Here is a 23,786-nt window from a genome sequence, read left to right on the forward strand (position 1 = left end):
AATAAATCAACTAGTACTGTCCAGGATGTGGAGAAAAGGGAACCCTCACGCACCGTTGGTGAGAATGCAGATTGGTGCAGCCACTGTGGAAAAGTGTATGGAGTTTCCTCACAAAAATTAAAGATGGAACTTCCTTATGACAATTCTACTTTTGGGTATATAATCAAAGAAACCCAAAACACTAATTTGAAAGAATGGATATACCCCTATACATACAGCATTATTTACAATAGCCAAGATATGGAGCAACCTAAGTGCCCATCAATAGACGAGTGGATAAAAAAAGTGGTGGTTCATATATAAAATGGAATATTACTCAGCTGTAAAAAGAATGAAATCTTACTATTTGCAACAGCACGAATGGGCCTAGAAAGTAGGATGCTAAGTGAAATTAAGTCATTCAGAGAACAACAAATACCACATGATGTCACTTATATATGGAATCTAAAGAACAAAATAAATGAACAAACAAAACTGAAACAGACTCATAGATCTAGAGAATACACTGGTGATCACCAGAGGGGAGGGTTCTGGGGACTGGGTGAAAAAGATGAAGGGGTTAAGAAGCACAAATCTGTAGTTACAAAATACTGACGGGGATATAAAATAAAGCATATTTTATACAGTCAATAGTATTGTAATAACTATATATGGTGTCAGGTAGGTAATAGAAATATTGAGGTGTACACTTTGTGAAATATATAATTATCTCACTACTATCCAGTATACCTGAAACTAATACAGAATAATATTGAACATAAACTATAATGGAAAACTAAAATTTAAAAATATATAACTCTTATACACATTTTGCCATAAGTCTCCCATCCACTCTGTCTAGAAAAGGTGAGTCACCCCTGGTTATTAGTCAGAGGTGGTAGGAGAAGCAGAAGGAAGAACCTCCATCCTGATAGCTACAAGGAGGGAGTCCCATAAACAAGTCCCATAATCCAGGAAGGAAGCTACTACATCCGCTCTGGACACTTAGGCATAGGCAGAATTGTATTCATCTTTCACATAAATGAAGTCTAGACTATCTTGTATAATTTCTACCTTGTTTAAGCTATGTTATATACATATTTTTCTGTTATGTGTAGCCAAATCTAAATCACAATCAGAGAGGAGAGAGGCTTCCTATACTTCTTGAATAGTGTTTCATAGGAAGTATTATAGATATAAAAGATTTACTTAATCTGATAAATTTTATCTTACAGATGCCCATATATAACCTGATGCCCCAAATTAGAGGAAAACACATTCTTCTCAAATACACAGGGACTGTTCGAAAGCTGACTATCAATCTTGCCACAAAACTCATGAATGAATGCCAAGAACTGGTTTTATACAGACTACTTTCCCAACCACAACACAACTGAGTTGAAATTAAGTAACAAGAAGATAAATGTGAAAAATCCATATAATTGGAAATTTTTAAACTCTTCTGATTAATTCAGGTCAAGCAAGAAAAATACAGAAAATTAGAACACAATCAAAAAGTATTATAATGAAAAAAACTACCAAAGAGTTGTAGGATGCTTCTAAAGTAGCATTATGAGGAAATTTATTGCCTTAAGTGTTTATATTTTAAAAGAAGAGTGAAAATTAATGAGTGGTCAACTCAACAATTGAAAAGCAACAATGGAATAAATTCAAATAAGACGAAGGAAATAAACATAGAAACAAAAACTAATGAAATAGGAAAATAAAGATTTATTAAAAATCAATAAAACAAGAACCTGGCTTATAATTTTTTTGAAAAAACTAATAAACAGACAAATTTTGTCAAACTTTTTTAAGAAAAAATATGTAAAGAAGCAATATTCAAGAATGACAGGAATATTAAATTATAGATATAGCAGAAATTAAAAAATGATGAGAAAGTGAGGGAAACTTTATGACATTTTAAAACTTCAAAAATGGATGATTTTACAAAAATATATAACATCAAATCTGACTCAAGAAGAAATAGAAATTTTAGATAGCCCTATTAACCATTAAAGCAGAATCAATTAATCAGAGATGTAGCCACACACACCGACAAAGAAACAAACGAAAACAAAAAGTCCCTCTATAGGCTCAGATTTCCTAAAGTGATTCTGCCACTCAGGAAGGAGTTCATCTTAATTATACACAGAGTTTGAGAAAACAAATCCAAGGAAAGCTCTCTAACTCAACTTACGTGATTAATATTACTATGACACAAAACCCAGACAGGAAATAGTGTGAGGACAGAAATTTATATACTGATTGCAGGTAGGAAAACCACTGCAAAACTCTGAAACAAATCCCCGTAGGCTTGTCCAGTGAATGCAAGGGTATTTCAAGAGAGGACACCAGTGCATGTCATTCACCACACTCACAGAATGTAAGAGAGAAGCCACAACTACCTCGGCAGGTGCAGAAAAAGCTTTAAACCCAATACCCATTTGTTATTAAAAAAAAAAACTTTTATCAAGCTTAGAAATAGAAAAGAGCTTTCTTCACCTGAAAATGGGTATTTAGCAAAGAAATTTTCTAACTATGGTAAGCACATTTTAAATGCTGAAACATTCAGAGCAGCTTTAATATTAGAAATGATACAAGGGTACCCCATCATTGCTTACATCTGATGTTATTCTAGAGGCCTTAGTACACGAAGATAAGAAAAATACATCCATTAACATCATTTCCTTACTTAACATGAGAATGTTAGAGCTTGTGTGAAAGCATAAGAGTATTAGAACTGGAGAAAGTGAAAACTGTCGAGTCTTCTCGGATAGATGCTGTCACTCCTCCCCGGGGGCCTCTGGGAAGGGCAGTGCAGACCACCCCTGCCCATGTGGACCTGGCAAGGGCAGGTCTCATGCAGGCTCCGCGGCAGGTGCACACCAGCAAACACACCTGCTCGCAGCACTGAGAACACGTGGAAGCTCTTTTCTCCATCACTCCAGTTCTGAAAGAACAGCTAACTCATAGCACTGAGAAATGGTTCTTCTTTTCCTGAAATAAAGCAAAACGCCTGGAGCAATTCAAGATCCATTCTCTTGGGCCTCCTAACACAGATCCCTGCAGCAAGAAGAGAGAAGTAAAGGGCTCCTAAAGGCTTGACTGTCCTGGATGCACGTAAGCTGCTTCGGTCATACCGGAAACAAAGGGTTGTAAATATAATGTTAATAAATTAAACTTCCCTACTTCTCCTGCTACCTAGATAAGCCCAACATGTGAAAGCAAAAAGCCTGATTATAAATCCTGTTTCTGGAAATGGGCCCCACCTATAACACCAATGCCAGAATGCATTCAAACCATACCAAGGGGGTATCCCAAATCATAACTTAAAAAAAAACAAACACCAAAACTCAAACTAGCATAGTAAATTCTTCTCTTCATAAAGGCATCTCTAATAGACTTTTATCTTTCATGTTAAGTTTTCCAGGAAAATACCTACAGTGACTGGAAGTTGCTTCACTGTTTCTCTTGGCTCGTCTGAGGACCAGCTATGATGTAAAGTAAATGAGCACAGGGTTTGGACTGAGAAAACCTGAGTGTGGCCACTCATTTACCTTCTCTGAGGCTCAGCTTACTTGTTTGTAAAATGAAGATTCTACATTGGATTTTTATTAATATTCCCAATTCATGAAGGACCATAAGATTTAAATGAGGGGTATGTGTGAGTTTGCTTGGAACATTTTCTTGGCCATAGTTGGCATTACCATGGGGAGTCTAGAGTCTGTAGAGGCAGGGGAAGGCTTAAACTGCAGTCCCCAAGGCCAGATCTGGAATATGTCACTGGTAGTTCCCAGCCTGAGAAACTAGTATGGGTTGGGAGTTTGATCTGAACCTTCCCAATGTGGCCACCAGCTGGGTCATCAGGACTGCATGCCGCCCCAGAATGCACCTGGACAGCTGAAGTCACGTACATTATACTTGAGGCAGCTGAAACCGAGCGAAGCCACAGAAGACTGCAGGTGGTGAGAGTCCAGAGGGTTTGCAAGGGAGACAATGATACACTCTGAGTGAGAACTGCAGGATTTATTCTTGGCCAGACCAGGCTCCAGGATCTGCCCCAGAAATCCCATCTGGTGAGAGCTACTCTCTCTGGGACATCTGGAACAGAAACTTGATTTCACTGAAATATGGTTGGTAATAAGAGTTAACATTTGTGGAGACAATACGGTGTGCCAATTATTTTACATGAAATGGCTCTTTTAATCCCTAAACCTCCTAGACTATGTTCTATTATTATCCTCTTGACAGATGAGAGGGACAGAGAACTTGCATTTAGAATGTGTCTGGGCTTTTAAATGGGCAGGTCAGACCAGAGACAGAGTGTTGATCAATGTCCTACAGAAAGCTAAAGAGGAAGGAGTACATTTCCTCTCCTTTAATGAGCTCAGCATTACTCTGATATCCCCGCATTTTGGAAGATGGTTTGGCAACTTTTTAAAAAGCTAAACAAGCACCTACAATAGAACCTAGTCATTTTATGTGTGGGTATTTATTTAAGATAACTGAATTACATTTCCATACAAAGACTTGTACACAAATGTTCATTGCCCAAAACTGGAAGCAACTCAAATGTCCACCAATGAGACAACAGATAAATTACAGTATAAGGATACAATGGAGTACTACTCAGCAATAAAAAGGAATGAACTGTGGAAACTTACAACATAATGGATGAATCCCGAAACAACCATGCTCATTGGAAGAAGCCAATCCCTCTACAAGAGCACATTTACATGCACGGTTACATTTATACAAAACTCCAACAAACGCAAACTAATCTGTAATGATGGAAAACAGCATAAGAAGATGCTTGGGGATGATGGATATGCACATCCTCTTGATTGTGGTAATGTTCACTGGTGTATGCTGTGTTTTGCTGTGTATAATGTGCACTTTTTGCCCAAATTTTTGAGGGGGAAAAAAGGGTGCTCATTATATATGGGGAGTAACTGAAATAGTTTGTATCTATTCTTGTGTTTTGTAATTATTTGTTACATAAGTTATTGTACCAAAATGTGTTCAAAAATAAGTGCTAAAGTTCCTTTATAATACAAAGGACAAGTAGCTAAATATAAATAAATAAATAAATAAATAAATAAATAATTGAATTAAAAAATTAAAACAAAAGATTTCTTTCCTGCAAGTTTGGGACAAAAATAGTGGGTGCACATTCTATATGGCAAAATACAGTATGTCAAAACTGATGCATTCTTTGTATGACGAGTATACTACAACAGCTGTTTTAAAATATATACTCCTTTGGTAGGTCTGAATTAAGTAAAACCTTATATGGGAAGGGAACAAATCTTCAGCATTCCTTATTTTACAAAAAATAAATTATACTCTCTGGTTACATATTAGCAGAAGCCACACTAATTTCACAAGTTACCTGATATTTGAAATGATCACTTAATTCACAAACAGATGATTTAATATGAAGGCTTCGAGTCAAAAATAATCATGGATTGGCGATATCCTCACAACCTGGCTTTGAAAGTGGCATCACCTGATAGATTGCTCACAGAAGCGGTAATTCTGGGTAATGCACAACTGAAATATGATAATGTCAGAATCTTCCTTCACACCTTCAGGGCCACGTCCCAGCTCTCAGGAGGAAATGAGGAAACCCCAAGAAACAGGCAACTTTTCTCCATCACCACTGCTACATCCCTGGAGACACCTGCCATCGAGAACGGGAGTGTGGACTGAAGGCTCCCTTTTGCTCTCTCTCCAGCCCGTCGCACGCTGCTTCAGTGCTGAGCCTCCCCGCCACGGGAGGGCACAGCCCGGCTCACGCAGCGGCTGGGAGACTGGTCCCACGTGCCGACTCACGTTCATGTGCTGGCTCATGCGTGAAGCATGGAGCCGTTCCTCTGGGCTTGGCGGGCGACATGCTTTGGTCTGTCCATTGGCCCTTCTGCAGGCTCTGACCCTGGGCACACGGCAGTTTTCACCCATTCCCTCTTACTTTCCACCCTCCCGTCCAAGACCAAGTGAGTCTTCCAGCCAGAAGGAGGTCAGTCCTCCCCTGTCACAGCTCCAGGTCCACCCCATTTGGCTTCACAACTAAACCACTCTCCTGGCAGCTTCCAGAAGTACTGATTGCACCAGCACCTCCTGCGCTCCATGGTTTCCAGCCTGACTGGCCCGCACTAAGGCCCATCCTTTCCATCTCCTCACTTCCTCCCCACTCCAAGCCAACTCACCCCTTCATTGCACACTTACCTCTTCTGTAAACCATGCTTCTTCCAAACACATTCTCCCAACCCTTTCAGATCTCAGGATCGTGTTTTAAAGAAAGATGTGAACTCACTCTATTTTCTCATCTCCCTCTTTGCCTTCCCTCCCACACAGACCCTCACCTTCCCAGAGGGTGAACCTAGAGGCAAACCGCAGTTTGCCCCCTGTCAGAGACTACATTTCCTGGGCATCTCACCAGAGGTGTCCCTCGTGGGGATGGACCACCCGTGCCAGGCTCCCCTCTCCCTAGCTCTTCTAGGAAGCTTCCTTCTCTTCAAATGCTTGCTGCAGTGGAAACTCTACACATAGCTGATGGTGTGCTTATCTTCTGCCCCTGCCACTAAATGTAATCCTGATGGACGAAGTCCAGGAGAGGGTTGGAATTGGTCGGTGTTGGATTCCCATGCTAAGCACAAGGTTGGCACATTGTGAGTGCTCAGTAAATACGTGAATGAAACACATGCATATGTAATATTTGTGAGTGTGTGAACGCAGCCCCAGCGGCTGGGTTTCCCGTTGTCACTGCTACAATGGTTTTGTACTGGCACTGTATGCAGATTACTGAATGAAAAAGGGTAAGAGTGGGTACCTATCTAACAGTCTATGTGTGTGTATCTATACACCAAATTTCCTCCAAATTTGGTCCCTTCCATTAGTAAAGCTTCTCACTGATGGCTGTGATTTGAGGTAAGGAATGGGGAAAAGCATAGGAGAATAACCACATTTTCTGTAGGAAAAAGTCTCCCCCCACCTCCCTCTTTTTGCTGTGTAATTTTTATTCAACGCCAGTGCAGAGACCACTGTAGCCAATGACAATTGGGAAGCTGACCACCGGGGGCTGTGACACAGCAGGAGAGATGGCACATGTCTTACTTTATACAGCATAACTGCAATGTCTCCAGCTCCGTGGGCACAACAATTCCATCTGCATGCTTTGACCTGCGACATTTGCACTTGCTTGTTACAGAGCTCACCTGACTCTAACATTACACAGCACTGTTCTCACTTCCAAACAGAATTACCATACACACCTCTCAATGTTGCTATGTGCATCCCTTACGTAAACAAGGGTGAGAGAACTGTCTAATTTAAAAAAGAAATCTACTCGAATTCCGCTTTCCAAAAGAAGAAACAGGATTTGGACAGGTTAAACAAATGCTCGTGTGTTTGTTTTCCCGGCTATTTGACAAAGAGTGCAGGACACAGGGGTGGGAAGGAGGCTGGGGAATCGCATGCAAGAGGCACAGAACTGGCTGCGGCCTGACAGTGAAGAAGCCCCACATTAGGCAGAAGATGAGGAATGTGGGAACAGCACAAAGTGCTCCCTGTGAGAACAAAACACATCCTTACAATTCATGTGAACATGGATTCTCCTAGGCAAAGTCCCGCTTGTCTTAATAAAGATTTTCCCCAAATCTTTTAATAAAACGGCCAGCCCAGAAAGATGAACTATCTTTACCCTGTGGCTTTATGGCACCAAGGTTCACTGCCATGTTCCACTGTAGGGTTGTGAGCCCCAATTTAGAAACAAATGGAGACACATAATGATTCCAAGGGCTGAGAGCTGACATAGCGGGATATGAACCCAAGAGGATGTTAGAATTTATTCTGTCTGAAGGAGTCAGAGGACTCTTACAGGACAGATGTTATCTATTTGGGTCTTAGAGGATGTGAAAGAATCGACCGAGGATGTGAAGAAAGGAGGAAGCTAGAACAAGGGGTGGAGCAGATAAGAAAGAAGGGGCCCCAGGAGAGCCTGGTGTGTTCATGTGACACTCCTGTCGGGTTCAGGTATAGGAGGGATGGGGAGAAAGCTGGAAGACACATACAGGACCCGAATGTGAGAGATCCGACAGGCGATGGAAATCAGGCTGGGCTGCATCAAGAGGCCGTTGGAGTCATTCAAGGTTTCTAAGCACGAAAAGTCACCTGCTCAGATCTGTATTTCAGAAAGGATAGAAGACATATGCCACCGCAATATATAGTCCAGGCATGACATAGATCTTGAACTAAATCTATGGTAGAAGGAATGATGTGGAGGAGTCAGATTCAAAACATATGTGGGAAAAAAGATCTCTAGCATCTGTTGAGGACCCAGAGTCTGTCCATGCTCCCTTCAAACCACCCACCCCCATCCACACACACACACACACACACACACACACACACACACACATGGCAGAGGGCTGACGCAGAGCTCAGGGCCCCTAAGGCCCACAGTTGTTACATAAAACTGCCATCAGCGAGGCAAACCCTAACAGCGAGTTTACAAACTCGCTCTGTGGACTGACCGATGCTTCTCCTCTGCACTTTGGATGTAACACAACCAGTTAATCAGGACCACATTGTGCCTTACAGGAACTCATGGTCTATAACGAGATTGCTATCAGGAAATAGCAGCAGGCCAGGAGGAAGTCCGCTTGCTGCTGAGTACAAGCAGCTCGTGGCTTCTTCGTTTGCACGGTAGGGAATCCTTTGCATCGGTACCCTTCACTTCCTGTTGGCAGTTGTGAACTGGGTACCATTAACTGTGATTACATAAAAAGGCATGCCTTTTATCCCATTTCACATGCTGTTCAGGATTTTCTCAGTGATTTTTTTAACAATCTACTTTGATCAATTTAATTGTAAAATTAAAAAAAAAATAGTTTAACTACAGCCCCATTGGACAGTGGTGCTCTGGACTCCACTGACACAAAATTTAAAAAGGACTCCGTTGACTGAGTGCTGGAACACAGCCAGCAAGTGTTCGGGATCCAGACAAGCACATGGGTCATACATTTGAAAGAAAGCAGTGATTTGAAAACCAGACAAGTAGTATCTCAATGCACAGGGAGATACTAGTAAAGGCGAGAACTGTAACAGCCAAAGCCAACTAGAACGGGCAGACGTGAGCACCCAGACTCGTATGGAACAGACAGGCCCACGGGGGAGGAAAGCAGGAAGAGGAAGACAGGGATAGCAGCAAATGGTGCCATAGCCAGCAGTCCTGCCACGCGGGTAAGAACTACAGGAGCTAACATAACTGAAAACAGGCAGAAATGCACGGAAATAGAGACCATTATTCTGAGGGCAGGGTGACCACACCTGTGGCAGAGACAAGGGTTGATGGGGGTCACAGGAAGTGAGAGCCCACAAGAGGGGGGCGGTTTGAGCTGGGAGGAGAAGCCACCACTCAGCATGGCAGGCTCCCCCTCTCCTAGTCCTAGCTTCTTGGTCCAGTTTCCCCAAACATTCCCAGGCTCTTTATTCCAGCACTGTCGACACCCATACAAGTGCTGGGAGGAAGGAGAGCTCCTGATGGCTGGAATGGTGGACCGGAAGGTGGACCCCAGGGAGAGAGGAGACACGTTCCCAAGGAAACGGCCTGAACACATAGACACGCAAGCACATCCTTACTCCTGTTGGTATATGACAAGTCGGTAGGGAAAGGATGGCTTATTCAATAAATGATATACAAAGTAAAGAAATTTAAGTTGGATCTTTGCCTCACACCATAAGCCAAAATAACAGCCAGGTAGAGAGAATATTTAAATGTGAAAATTGTAGCTATGTACGTATTACAAGGAATGATGGGAGAAAAGGCTTTCTTCAGGAAGAACACAAAACCCAGAAGACAGAAAACATTAATACATTTAATTCCTCAAATTTACATTTTCTGCATGGCAAGAACAACACAAACGGAGTAAAAAGACCAATGGCGACAGGAAACCAGTGCTGCTCCTATCGCAGTTCATGAAGAATCTCTCTACTGCAGCAAGGAAGAGACAACGCCGTGACCATGAGCCCAAATCTCACACGGCAGCCACTACTGAAGGCGCCTGGACATGTGGGAACCCTGCTCAGTACACTCGTGAGAAGAGAAATGGATGTGTAAACTGTAGCGGCACACAGCCCTTCGGGTGAGCGAGGGCTGGACTGCTGCATGGCCCTCTGGCACAGCCGCGGGTGGACGTTCTTGCATACTGTGGTTGAGAATCAAAACTGGTACAATCGTCACAAAGAGCAATTTGGCGAAAATCCATCAAAGTTTAAAATACGCAAACACATGGCTTACTACACGGGTGTCTAGGAATTTATCCTAGAGATAGTCACACACGGGAAAAAGGACACACGGATAAGAATCACACTGCGGTACCCTCTGTAATAGCAGAAGATTGGGGCTCATCAGTGTGGGACTTGGTGTAAGAAGTAGCACCCAGAGAAAAGGGTGCAATGTGGCTATTAAAAAAATGCAACAGCTAGCAGTGCTGCTATGGGAAGAACCAAGATACACACTTTAAGTGAAGGAGCAGGCTGCAGAACAGCTTGTGAAGTGCTACTATCTCTGCAAAGATATGACAACCAGGCACATCAGGGGTGCCAAACTTTTGGCGTCTCTGGGCCACATGGGAAGAAGAGTGGCCTTGGGCCACATATTAAATGCATTGTGACATGAAATCATAAAAAAAAATCTCATAACATTTTAAGTAAATTTATGGTTTTGTGTGGGGCCGCGTTCATAGCCATCCTGAGTTGCACGTGGCCCAGGGGCTGCAGGTTAGATGCCCTCAGTTTTGTACATGCTTCTGTGAACATAAGATATCTCTGGAAGCTTACATAAGAAACTGCCAGGACCAATTGCTTCTGGGAAGGATAACTGGGTAGATGGGAGCTTCACTTTTACCCTTTCACACCTTGTAAATGTTATACTGTGTACAGGTAAAGCCTATGTAAAAATTAATAAAATACAATTTAAAGTTGCATCCTCTATTCATCTTTTATGACTCCCAAGGGGAAGTGTCATTACTTATATCTGGCCTCACAGTCTTCCAAGAAGTAGGAAAAACTCCACTCAGATGACTAGACAAGGCAGACAATTCCTAAACTCTTTGAAGGGCTCTTGACATTAATCCGTAAGACAGACAGGTGACTGTCACTGACAGTGAACAGTGGCACTAGTATAAGTGCAAGAGAACAGAATCACTGCATAAGGCACATACTGATCCTTCAGATTTCAGCTCAGCATGTCCCCAGGGAAACCTGGCCCCTAACATCTAAGCCTGAGGTTCCGTCAATGTGCTCCCACTGAGCACACAGCATGGTCACCTGCTCATGTCCCCTCTCACTGTGTGGGACGGACCTCCTTCCCAGTGTACTCTACAGGCCCCCACAAAGACTGACCGCCCCAAGCACCTTCAGCCCCAGGCACAGACCTACTGTCCCCTCACAGTCACTCCCTAACTGCTGTCACGACAGCCAACAAGCATGCAGCTGCCTTTCTGCAAAGGCCTACGAGATGAAGATGTCCCTGCAGGGATGGGAAGGGAAGGCCATCTGCCCCTCCCAGCTTCCCAGAGCCACAGATTCGTGTGGTGTAATTATTGTTTGCTTGTCTATTTGTTTCACTTGAATACTTGAGCATGAATGGGCAACTATTCCTGTAATTATGTTTTCCTTTAAAGAGGAAATATTTAGGACTTTTCCACTCAAAGAGCACATTTTTAAAAATTGAATCATTTTAAAAGCCTGCTTTCATTACACAGTTGCATCTTGTATTCCTGAGGGCCTTTGCAAATAATTCTGTTTTTTTCTGCTTTGTTTTGGCACAAGTCAAGTTCCAATGTCATGAACATCAATGCCACACTCGCTGTTTTCTAAAAGAGAACAGGATAAAAGAAGCTGTAATACTAGACGTGAGATGGATTCTTTTTAATTCCCCTGTTTTGACCGAATTTTGTATACTCTTTCTTCAGTTCTTCTTCTCTTGGTCAGTTTATCATTCCAAGTGTTACTAATATCCGACGCACTGACATGCTTGGGGAAGTCTGGAAAACTCTAAGTTCACACCGATGCTCAGCAGTAATGACAAAGTGGCCGACCTGCCCAAAGACGTGTTGTCATTGGCCTGGTTGGCCTAGAACGTCTGAGAAGTGAGTCTCGTTTCCAAACCGAGGGAACAAGGTTCTACAGCTCCCGAGCACCGCATGGGGCCCTGGCGCTCTGTTTGGCAGTCAGGGGGACACGGGCTGAGGATCCGGGTTCTCCTTGCAAAAATGCAACTATTGTTCATAATAGTTCCGTGTCTTTCTGAAGGAAAAAAAGTTTTTCTTCTTGGTTTCAATAAAATGTAGATATGTATAACATTTCAACAATAAATTCTACATATTCTGCTAAAGTACATACCTCAGTAAAAATAATCTTGTATCTTAATTGAGCAGAAAACACTTGCAAATGTGGAAATAGATTATGGGTGACATCCAAGGATTTCAGTTGTCAAAAACGAAAAGAAAAAAAATTAAACTGTACTAAAACATAGTATCATAAATGCACCTGGCAAAATATGCTTGGGAGACAGAGTAAAAATATGATTTGGAGGTGAGAACCCCTCTAACTTTTCTTTTCTAGAACAGTCACAAAACATAAGCTAGCAAGGTGTGAGCACGAAGGAGTGATGCAGCCAGGCCGGGCAGCTCCCTGGTCTGCATACTGAAAACTGCACATCTAGTCTTACACATGATTCATTATATGGTTTTGCAAACCCGCAGGCGTGAGAGTTGAAAAAACATGTTAATGGAAAAAAAGCAATAGCCTCTTTGAAGCTACTTTACTCACTAGCAGATATAGGGGATGGCCAAGGGGATGAACTTCCTGCGGCAGAAGTGCACTATGAGAGGGAACAGGCAGCTGGGAAGAGGCTGGTGGCATTGCTGTTCCCCGGTGACCAGGTCTCAGCACACAGGGCCCCCCAGAGGGTTTTCCTCCAGTGCCTCCTTCGAGCTGAGGACCACTAAGTCCACATTCCCTGGGGGTCATTCAGACTCCTTCTCACACCTTGCATGCCCCAAGATGAACATCTCTACCCTCAATTTGCTTTTCTTGCAGTACTTTCTGTCTCAGTTCCTTGCTTCTAACATCCACATACAAACCTGACCCCTCACTCCCTCCTCCACTTCCCCTGCTCCCACCCTCCTGGAGCAGCCAAGCCAGTCCGAATCCACTTCTCCCCTCAAGTGCCGGGGTCACTGGCCTTCTTGGGCACAGTCACCTCTCTTGGACTCAGAGGCAGCTTCTGGCAGCCCTGGCCCTGCTGCCTCACCCCACTAGGTCCTATTCGTTGGTGTGCAGAGGACATCACCAGCTGCTTCAAAACCCGTACAGCCCTGGGCTCTTGGGATGAAGACCAACCTCCTCCCCAGGACACTTCAAGTGCTGCTGGGCCCAGCCCCACTCCTCCTCCTTTAATTTCTCCCCCAGGAGACACTCAGCCAGACCAAGAAGGGAAGGAACCACAGATGGGAGTCCTTCAGGAGCCTGTACTCCTGGACCTTCCAGCTTAAACCCGGACCTAGGTTTCTAGGAGTCGGGAAGAGGGTGGAGGCTGGGGCTTGACCTTTAGGACCTGGGAAGAACTTCCCCCTAAGCCCAGGACTTCGGAAACTCTCAGGCCTCCTATCCTGTAACTTCTCACCATCAGGGACCTCCAAACTGTTCCCCAACCAATAACTGTCCCCAGCCAACAACTGTCCCCCAACCCGTGCTGACTGCAGCTCTGCCGAGGCTGAGTGCTGGGGAGGACGCAGCAAGCGGTGGAGCCTACTTCCCCCGCCCGAGGAGCTGGCAGCCTCGCAGGTGTGAGATGTCTGATATAGTTACTATTGGTCACACCCTAATATTCCTCACTTTAGCCCCAAAGCCTCCATCCCACGTGACAAGGATCTTCTTTATTAGTGACGTCTCCGAGAACACAGGCAACCTCAGCTGACTCCAAGAAGAGGTGCCCTAGGGTAAAGGACAGAGGGTGTCTTCAGGGTAATCACCTTGTTACCTCATTACCAAGACCTGAGACTGAATATGCCTAGGCCAGGGCCACCCTGGGCAGTGGAACCTGCAAGTTTGACACCTATGGGCCTTACATACCATCTTAGAAATTAACAGTGGTGGGTGGCCAGGCAGACCGCGTTGGACAGCCCTCAGCCCGGACCGCGAGGTCTTGCCTGCCGCACACCCTCACCAAACCTCTCATCACCAGCAGCACTCGGCCAAACACTTTCTAACTCAGGGGAAAGGATTAGCATGCGGAACATAGATCAGATTTGTTTTTAATTCAGGATCTGAGGCAAATGCTCCCTGGGATGTGCTTATGTCTAATTGCTGATCAGTTACGAGCTCCCAGATATTACACTCATCGTCATACACTGTCGCTTCCCACTGGACCCACATGGTGGGGTTCACGCCCCACTTTCATGCACACCCTTCATCTGCTCATCAAAACCACCCTCTAAGGTAAGGGTTGGCATCATTGACATTTTACCCTCAGGGATGAAATAACTTCCTAGTGAGTTGGAACCCTAGCCAGCGTTCTCTAACTCAGCACTCTTGCCATATAAGGGTAGCTGTTTTTAATTGTTCTAAAATTACAGGTCTTACCTTTTCTTCTTGTAAACACATCCTTGGCAATCACTCACTCCTAGGAGTAACAGTAAGTTAATTTCTGGTGGTCTAACACCCTTGCCAAGTTAAATTTCTTCCATGGACCCGTGTCATTCTTTTTTCTTCTGGTAGGTCTTGGATTAATTACACAACACCTTAAAGGGCCCGCTACCTACTGATTTACATAGAATTAATCATTTAAGGGTGAAAACCGATCTAACATCCATATACAAACCTGACCCCTCACTCCCTCCTCCGCTTCCCCTGCTCCCACCCTCCTGGCGGCAACCAAGCCAGTCCGAATCCACTTCTCCCCTCAAGTGCCTGGGTCACTGGCCTTCTTGGGCACAGTCACCTCTCTTGGACTCGGAGGCAGCTTCGAGTATAAGAAAAATTGCAGAGCTTACGCTAGATCTAGAACACTTTTTTGAGGGGTGAATCAAAACATTCACATTTAAATGTTTGAGGAAAATATTTTTATACTTTCTATTGAAAGTGAGTAGAAAGATGAGACAATAATAAAATACCTTTAATAAAACAGTTACTTACTAAATAGTGTGAAAGAAAGAAAATAGTCTTGCCTTTGGGCTTCGTTCTGTAAAGGAACATGCATCAGATCACACTTTCATCTATACTTTTCCTTTAGGTACTGTAATCACGGGGATAGCCTTTACTGGAGGACCGTGAAACCACCAGAATGCTTCTTAGGAAACCCACCTTTCTGGCCTGGCATCCTGGGGTGGTGAGACAGATGATGCGGAAGTGGTGGGCACGGTGGATCCAGACGAGGGCCTCGGAGACTGAGAAGAGTGGTTGCCAAAGTTGTTGTATCTAAAAAGTGCAGAGGATTGAGTTGGGGGTTGGTGGGATGGGGAGGACAGAAATGAGTACGAGTCAGCAAACAAGTAACCGCAAATTATCTTAATTTTTGCAAGAAAAATGGGTCTGGAAATGCTAACATCATTAGTGATTGTGCTAACTTAAAGAAATTCAATAACTGCTCTGTTTTGATTACTTCTCCTTAGAGAAGGTCCCCAAAGTCTCAAATCATGAGGCAGCAGGATTTATGACAAAGGGTTTAAATAAGATGCTCATATTTCCAGTCTTTTAAAATGTAGTCAAGCTATTTGCTAACATAAATTAGAATCTAAATTATTTTCATTTGAGTCATGATTTTTCTTGCCTCTCCTGGTGGCATAATTAGCATTAAGTCCATCAAAGATTTGTAGAAACTGCCAGATGATTGGCTAAAGAAACATCTTATTAAAAATTCTGCTTTAGATATTTCTGAATCAATTTCTGAACAATTCATTAAATGTAATCTTATGGTGTGGCTGGCGATCAAGAATAAAGTGTTCCCAGGCCTTCTGGATTGGCCTGCTGTGCAGAGGTGCAAGTACCCACATGCTTACTCAGAGTGTCCCCAGCAAAATTACAGCTTTCATCATGTGCTTCTCTGACAAGTTTCCAGATTTGTAAAATTCTAGAGTTTTCTTTGTTTTGCAGAATAAAGGTCCTTTAGCAGTTTTATTCAGCCACGGAGCCATGGTCACTCAGAATATTCCCAGAAAAGAAATCATTATTTGAGCCCCTGCCTGGAGGCGGACACTGGTGATGAATTACGAATAACAAGCTTCAGGGAACTGTGCCTCTGGGTCTGCTCAGCCCCAGGGCAGGCCAGCTCCTTCCCCTCCACTAGTCAGGAGTAGCTATCCTTTGATAGAGTAAGTCTACTTTGGGGAAGTTATCATGACCTTTTGGTTATTTATATACAGAACATGTCATGCAGGGAGATACTCACTGGAGCATTATTCAGGTCACAGTGAAAACCTGTAAACTACCCAATCACCTAACATGTAAGAATGGAATATTATGCAATGATTAGAAATCATTGCCAGTTTTGTAAGTGATAACACGGAAAATGTTTATATTATATTCCGATGTTTAATTCAGCATATATATGTATAATTCAGCATAATTAAACATCAGGATATATATATATATGCTGAATTAAAACATCAGGATGTAATAATATATACCAAGTTTGATCACACCTGTATAAAAAAAATCCTTAAAGGTCAAACATTATGTGTAGGAAAAGAGTATACAAAACAGATCTATTTTTAAAAAGGTGGAACAGAGATAAAATGTCAGTTTTCCTAATAAATTACATTATTACAATGAGAAGTAGGATATTTCCATTTCCCCAAGTCTAGCCTGTGGTGTTAAGTCTCATGGGCTGGGCCGTTTCTCTGTTTGTTCAGGATCACATGTGAGGCCTGTGCTCGGCACCAGGCCCTGCACCAAGCAGGCGGGGGTGGGGGGGCACTCAGGCCACACAGTATGATGCCATCGTCCTTCTCTGTGACCATGCCACCTTCATGGGGCTTGGTTCCTGGCATTTATTCTCTGTTTTCTTGAAAAGCCCAACACTCTACGTGTCCAACTGGTTAACTGTTTCTCTGAGTGTTGGTTTCATTTTTCAAGGAGATGCCCAAACCACAGGCCATGGAGAAGGCAGGGAAGCAAAGGGTGAGAAGAACATAGAAAGGAAGGAAGACTCAAGAAGGATGAAGAAAAACTCAGGCGTGAAGAAGAGGGAGAGGAGCAAGGAGGCCGCCAGCAGGAGCCGGGTCCTCAGGCTTCCCGCTGCGTCACAGTGGCCTGAACTCTGGTCTTGTTATCCCACACCGTTGAATCAATTCCCTTCCCACCAAAAGTGCGCATCTGGTGGGATGTTGTAGTAGGAGTACTCTACCAAAATGGTGTTTAAACGATGCTATGGAAATAAGACAAGCACAGTGTTTTTTCCCCCTTCCTTGGCTTTTCCAATGGCTGAGCAATGAATTCAAATACTACACACTCTGTCGTTTTGCTTCTCAGTTTCAGAGAAACATACTGGATCATGCAAGTCTCTATTCAGTTGTTTATTATTGTTGTTGTTGTTGTTTGTTGTTGTTGTTATTGTTATTAATGACTAACTGGTTGGTCTCTAGAACTATTCATTTAATTGTAGCCATCCACTGATCAGTCAAGTCTGTGGCTGGACAGGCCCGCAAAAACCACAGCGAGTGGCCATCAGAAAATTAATGGGAACAAACAATATTTAGACAGTATTCAAATTCCTGTCAAATATTTAAAAATTGTAAACTTTTCTCAGTTAAATCTAAGCCAATCCTCATTCACAAACATGTGCCTGCGTTTCGCAATTTCCACATATATTCAATCCAGCAATCCATATGTTTCTATTGCTCCCATCCCCCAAGGGCTATAAATAGTAGTGAAACCTGGAGACCAAGTTCGAGGAGCCCGGGTCCCACAAAAGCCCCATCGGAGGCTGTAAGACCATCACCAGAAAGTCCTGGATTGCTCTCATGAGCTACCACCACCCTGCTGGGGAAGATGAGGTCATTGAGATAGTTTGTTCCAGTGAAGTGGACAGCTCTTAACTTGTGCATAGAGACTGTTCTTAGAGGGCATGGGAGCCAGGTTGGAGGTGATCCACAGAAATTGTGGGAAAGACCACAGCAATCCTAGAATTTCAAGTCTGGAAGAGACTGGCAAAGTGCTTGCAGCTCACAGACTCCGGGAGGTACACAAGGCCATTCTGGAAACAGGAGGACATGAATTTTCAGATCTTCAAGTTCGTATCTGCTTTCTTAAAATGGATCTGCCCATGGCCACCCTAGGCTCTCCCAATTCTCCTTTCCTGCTTTCCCTTCCACAACTGCCTTCCACTTTCGGGGGGGTGGGGGGGATGAACATTTTCACCCAGGTTAAATCTGTGTGGGACACCACTTAGAGCTATACAGTCTCTAGGGTGCCAGGCAAAGGAATGATATAGGAAAGCATCGCTTTGGAGCAAATTCCTTAAGAAACACTTAGGAGGAAGAAGGCGGTGCTTTGTTCACCCAGAGATGAACTCAGAGCCAGGTCTCAGGTACCATCTCTGCCTACTCGCCCGCCTGCCCGTCGGTCAGGCCCCAGAGGGAGACAGTTGTCACAGGGAGCATAGTGGCTCATTTGAACTGAAACATGAAGTCAGACATTTTCTGACAGTCCCGTTAGGCATATGGAAGTGTTTCCCGTGATTTAATCAGTTAAATCCAAAGCCCCACAGTTTTGACAAAAATAAATTTAGAGCACATATACAATAGACAAATTACACCCTTTACAACTATGTAAGCTTATGGAAAAAAACAAAAAGAGGAAAGAAAGAAAGAAAGGAAGGAAGGAAGGAAGGAAGGAAGGAAGGAAGGAAGGGGAGAGAGAGAGAAAGAAAGAACACCCCTAGACAGGCTACTTGTAACTTTGAGGGAAGTTTCAAACTTCTTTTAGGTTGAAGGTAAACGAAAACGGTTGATGACCACAGTTCTAAATTCATTCTTCTATTTACCAGATGGACAGGCTGCCACCCACTGGACTGGGCGTTTTGTGGTATGAAAGAGCTGCCCCCCAGGCCCTGGTCCTGGAAGGCTTCACTCAAAATGAGGTATACTATTGGGCAGGCCACCCAGGCTGAGGGTCCCCCAGGAAGTCTTACTGACCAGGAACCCCTGGCAGGGAGCAGCTGGGGTCAAGGCCTGGGATCGGGACTCACTGCGTACACGTGTCCATGTAGGACAGAGGCTGACGGACGGCCTCAGAGAGAGGCCTACATCAGGTGCAGATTAGGACTGGACTTTAGAGCAGACTGCCTGCGTGGAACTCACTCCACACTTACCTACCCTCGCTTTGCCTCAGTTTCCTCTTCTGTAAATAAGGGTGAGTAATAGAACCTACTTACTAAGGGCTAAATGATACTTTAAAGCACTAATTTCATGGACAGTACAAGGGCCTGGCTCTTAATACATGCTCCATAAACGTTAGCGATTATTTTTACTCCAAGATGGGAGTGGCCATCAGTGTAACAATTATTGATTTTGGATAACTGATTGCTCAAAATAGACACCCCTCTGTTCCCCACTCCCAGCTCTGCAGGAGTTTCTAATCCAGGCAACAGTCAAGCACTGCTGAGAATTCCCTGTGCAGTGTTGAGTTACACATCTCCTTCCCCTGCCCTCCTCTCCAATTTGTATCCGAACGATTGAAGAGTTCACACTGCAAATAATGTCATTGTATTCATGTCCATGAAGTGATTCAACCTGCCATTGTTTGCCATCTTGTGGGAAGCTCTGAGCAATCTTTGAAGGAAAAATCCACACATTAGAATAAAAACGGGAAGCCATAGACAGACAAGGGAAAGAAAGTGAAGACACCCACCTATTAGAAGAGAAGGACCTGAAGTTGTAAGGCTCGGAGGCAGGATGTGCGCTCAGATGGAGGGAATCAGAGCAACTGTTAAAGGAAGGAACACCCCCCTCAAAACGTGGCAGGGAAAGACCGCTAAGCACTCTGCTTAGTTCTGCAGGTCAGAAAAGACCCTGTGCCAGACAGATGGGTGCGAGACGTATAAATTATGTCAGACCATGCAAATTCTTAAAACCGTACACTTAAAATCCATTTTTAGTAATTGTATTATGACCAAAGAGCCCCTTAATTTGAGCAGATGACAACTTCCTTGTGCATCTTGCCTAACTCCTGGTAAATATTTGGTTAGTGGTCAGGGAGTTAGTTGAAGCCACGACTGGACCCTGCTGTCCCTGGAATCCACACACACAGCAGAAGATGAGATGCACGATGCCCCGAACAGGCTGTGTTGCCTTCCCCGGGTTAACCTCACGCAGGCCTCCCTGTGGGCTGGATCTACCTGTTTTCCTTCTGGGCCTCGGCTTCCTTCTCCTTGGTGGATAAGGGCGAATCCTCAAAGTCATAGGAGAAGAGGTGGAAGGGGCTGTGGGGCACATAGGGCAGCTTTTCTATGGTCGGTGATGCCTTCGGGCGGCCAGGTGTGGTGGAGGAGGTCCGAGCTGCTGAGGCAGGGGTGGGGTGGGGCAGCAGGGCGGGTCTGGGGGACCCGCTGCCCCAGGGGCTCCCCCCTGCAGTGCTGGCTGGAAGCTGCTTTCCCTGCGACGGGGCACTGGAGGCAGAGAGGAGGGCTGGACTCCCCTGTCCATTGGGGTTCTGCTCTGAGGCAGGGCTGGCCTCGCTGCTGGCTCAGCAGGAGGAAGAGTGGAAGGGAAGGGAAGGAAAGGAGGGGAAGAAAAGAGATTCAGGAGAGAGGGGGCAAAGGTTAGGAAAGAAGAAAAAACATGTAAAACCCACTACTGTTATGGCCACGTAGTTCGGAATCCAGCTGTGCTTCCTGACCTGCAGCAGCATAAAAGCCCATGGCCGGAAGCTTGGCTTGCCCAGGAGTCTGGTGCTCTGGGCTTGCCCATCTGGGAGGTAAGACCCACATGGCCTATGGGCATACCAAGGCCTTTGGGAGGGGATTTAATGGAACCCCAAAGGGTGTTCTGCACCCACCCTTCAGCCCCCTGAGTTTCCCTCCACTGGCTGTGTGGGCACTGGAAGCTCCACAATTTGAACTTCACTTCCTTGTCTAAGTCAAACAGAATATCTGTCTGCTTCCTAAAAAGTCCAGCCTTGAGGCAATGACATCCCACAGCCCTATACTCACTGCTTTCAGTTCTTTCTTTCTTTTTTTTATTGTTGTTTAGCTACAGTTGTCCTCATTTCACCCCCACTGCTATGCCCCAGCCCACCCACCCCTACCTCCTACACTCAATCCTACCCCCCCCATCATCTTTGATAAGAGAAAATGAAAAGAGATGCCAGCAAGGAATTTGAAGAGCCAGGCAGGAGGGGCCAGCCTAAGGAGAACGCATCTGGCCCTTTTCACACTTCCCCGGGGCCCCCTCTACCTTTGGGCCCTGGATGCCTCCTGTAGGCCAGCCTCCTGCTGCCACAGTGACGGTTATAAAAACACGCCACCCTCAGAGGACTGGATTCCGACCATTTAGATACTTTGATGCACACCTTCATAACCTGAGAATGTATGTAAAACTGGATTTTCCAAAACCAAGGCCCCTCTCCCAGAGAACCCGCCTCCCAGCCATGCCCATTTGGGGAGGCGATGCGAGCTGTTTTCTCTCCTACCTCAAATTCCAAGCTCCACCTACATATAAGGGCAGGGACACACACTTTCTCGGCCTGATGGGAGATGAGACCACACTGATGTGCTCGGCACAGGCCTGGCACACATGGTGAACACACGTGGTGAGCACACACAGCAAGTACACGTGGAGGGTCTGCATGGTGGGGGCACACAAAGAAGCAGCCAGCAGGAGTACAGGGACAGAAGACACCAAACCCACAAAGTAAGCAGAATCTTTCCCACCACTTGAAAGTCACATGGGTGTACACCAGGGAACCAATAACGTCCATATCAATGTTAATGGATACCACGGGTACTGTCAAGATCGAGCCCTGCTGTTGAGAATGCACACCTTCATTTCCTAAAACTGAGAAACCTGACGTCGTCTCTGATCAAGAACACCCTCCAGCACTGTAGTCAAAAACACTGCAGAGGGCAGGACAACCACCATCTACCTGTGTGCAAAGGTGGCACAATGTCAGTAGGGATGCCTCTGAAAGCTGCCCATTCTGGCTGGATTCTTCTGTCTGGTCCACAGGTGCTGACTGACTGTGTGAGTCGCTGAGGGTTGAAAGGCTTGTGTGTATGGGGGAGCAGTGGGGGGCAGAATGTGAACATTTCAGCACATATGGAGCCATGCCCGTGTATTCATTGAGGGTCTCCATATTTCCTGTGGCAAGTTTTCTGCTTCAGGTGGGACTGTCAGTTAAATCTCCGCCCTCCCCAGAGCACCCCTGACTAAGAAGTCACTATCCCAAGCAGGGCTCTCAGGATGGGCAAGGAGCCTGGTGAATGCTGACCCTTCTCGCCCTCTCATTGTGAAATGTATGGCTCACTCTCTGTCACCTTGCCATTCCTTTCCATTCTCCACACCTGCTGGCTTCTTCCCAGAGACTTCCCAAGCAGGGAAGCAGTCACTAGTTTACCAGTTCACAGAGGATCCCTGACCCCTGGGAGTGGTGGGCATCTCGGCATGTCAAACGAGCCTATTTGAGGGCTTTGACTTGTGCTAGTGACCTGGAGAATGAGGCCACAGCAGCAAAGAATCACATTGACTTTGAGCTTGGTAAGTAAGATTTTTATCCTAATTCATCCAAGAGTCTTTTGATGTTGCGTATTTGTGGGAAAGACTAACAGTAAAAATGTCAATGTGCAATCAAGTCAAGGAAACCAATTTAGAGTTATGTTTGAATATCAGAAAATCATATTCAGAAATAATCACAAACTAGCCATGATCAGTTTTTACTCTTCATATAGACATCATCTGGGGAAAACACCCACGAAATTGAAAGCCGTCTGCAAGGGGCCTGGGCCTGTCCCACTGTCTGAAGGCAAAAAGAGTGCCCCTCAGAGAGGGTCAGAGAGCAGCGAACTCTCCAAAGGGCCGTGGAGCCATGTTAGTTGTTCTGGGCATAAAAATAAATACTGGGGAATTTTTCTACACTGTAGTAGGTAAAAAGTATTCTTGCCCATGTGAATAAAAAACAAACAAACTTGCGTCATTCACACAGTAGTTACCCACACAGTTTAGCTGATATTGCACAGGTAAAATTAGTAGGAAGAAGGAAACATGCATAATCACTCTCACTGAAAGGCTGAAATGGTTAAAATTTTCTGTCCGTCTGACGGAACTAAAGTACTTAGTGAGGGAGGGAACGGTGCAAAGAAAAGCCAGTGGGTGAGTTTTCCAGAAAGCATGGTTAGAAAGGCAGCGTTTGAGTAAAAACTCAAGTTCTCTAATGAAAACGTGCTCAGTGATTCCTACAAATTAGTCATTCTGTGGCCATGTGTATAGGGTCTGTAAAGGTGTGCCAGTGGGAGCCAGTGAGGAAGGGAGGAGACTGCTGAGAGGTGGCTGCCAACTATTCGTTAGGAAGGAGCCTTGGGCTTTTAGTGGGGGCCTGGGTGGGTCCAGCCCTCGGTACCTGTCCTTGCCCTGACACGGGGCATCGTCCTCTCTCTCTTCCTCTGAATTGGGCTCCGTGACTGGCTGCTCCTCTTCCTCCTCCACCTCCTCCTCATCCCTGAGACAAGGCCAAGAGAAGAGAAACGCACACAGAGACAAGATGGAAAAGCGAGATAAGCATTACAGACAAACAGGAAGATGGAG

General features: G+C 44.9%; 1 protein-coding gene across 16 annotated transcripts in view; it reads right to left on the minus strand.

Moving 5' to 3' along the window:
• The window catches only part of FHOD3 (formin homology 2 domain containing 3), a 428,661-nt gene that overhangs the window by 92,189 nt on the left and 312,686 nt on the right, over window positions 1–23,786 (minus strand). For 5 of the 16 annotated variants that reach the window (XM_036009140.1, XM_036009138.1, XM_036009143.1 and 2 more), the window contains exons 11-14: window positions 23,602–23,700; window positions 20,387–20,728; window positions 19,900–19,974; window positions 15,355–15,468 (exon numbers count right to left, since the gene is read on the minus strand). The exons of 3 other annotated variants lie outside the window; for them this stretch is intronic. In XM_036009140.1, the coding sequence (XP_035865033.1) occupies window positions 15,355–15,468; window positions 19,900–19,974; window positions 20,387–20,728; window positions 23,602–23,700 (630 nt within the window). The remainder of the gene's footprint in view (window positions 1–15,354; window positions 15,469–19,899; window positions 19,975–20,386; window positions 20,729–23,601; window positions 23,701–23,786) is intronic. 8 more of the 16 variants (XM_036009147.1, XM_028524348.2, XM_028524349.2 and 5 more) reach the window with 5 other exon arrangements.

This window comes from Phyllostomus discolor, chromosome 9 (assembly GCF_004126475.2).
Source record: "Phyllostomus discolor isolate MPI-MPIP mPhyDis1 chromosome 9, mPhyDis1.pri.v3, whole genome shotgun sequence".
NCBI classification, from domain to species: Eukaryota; Metazoa; Chordata; class Mammalia; order Chiroptera; family Phyllostomidae; genus Phyllostomus; species Phyllostomus discolor.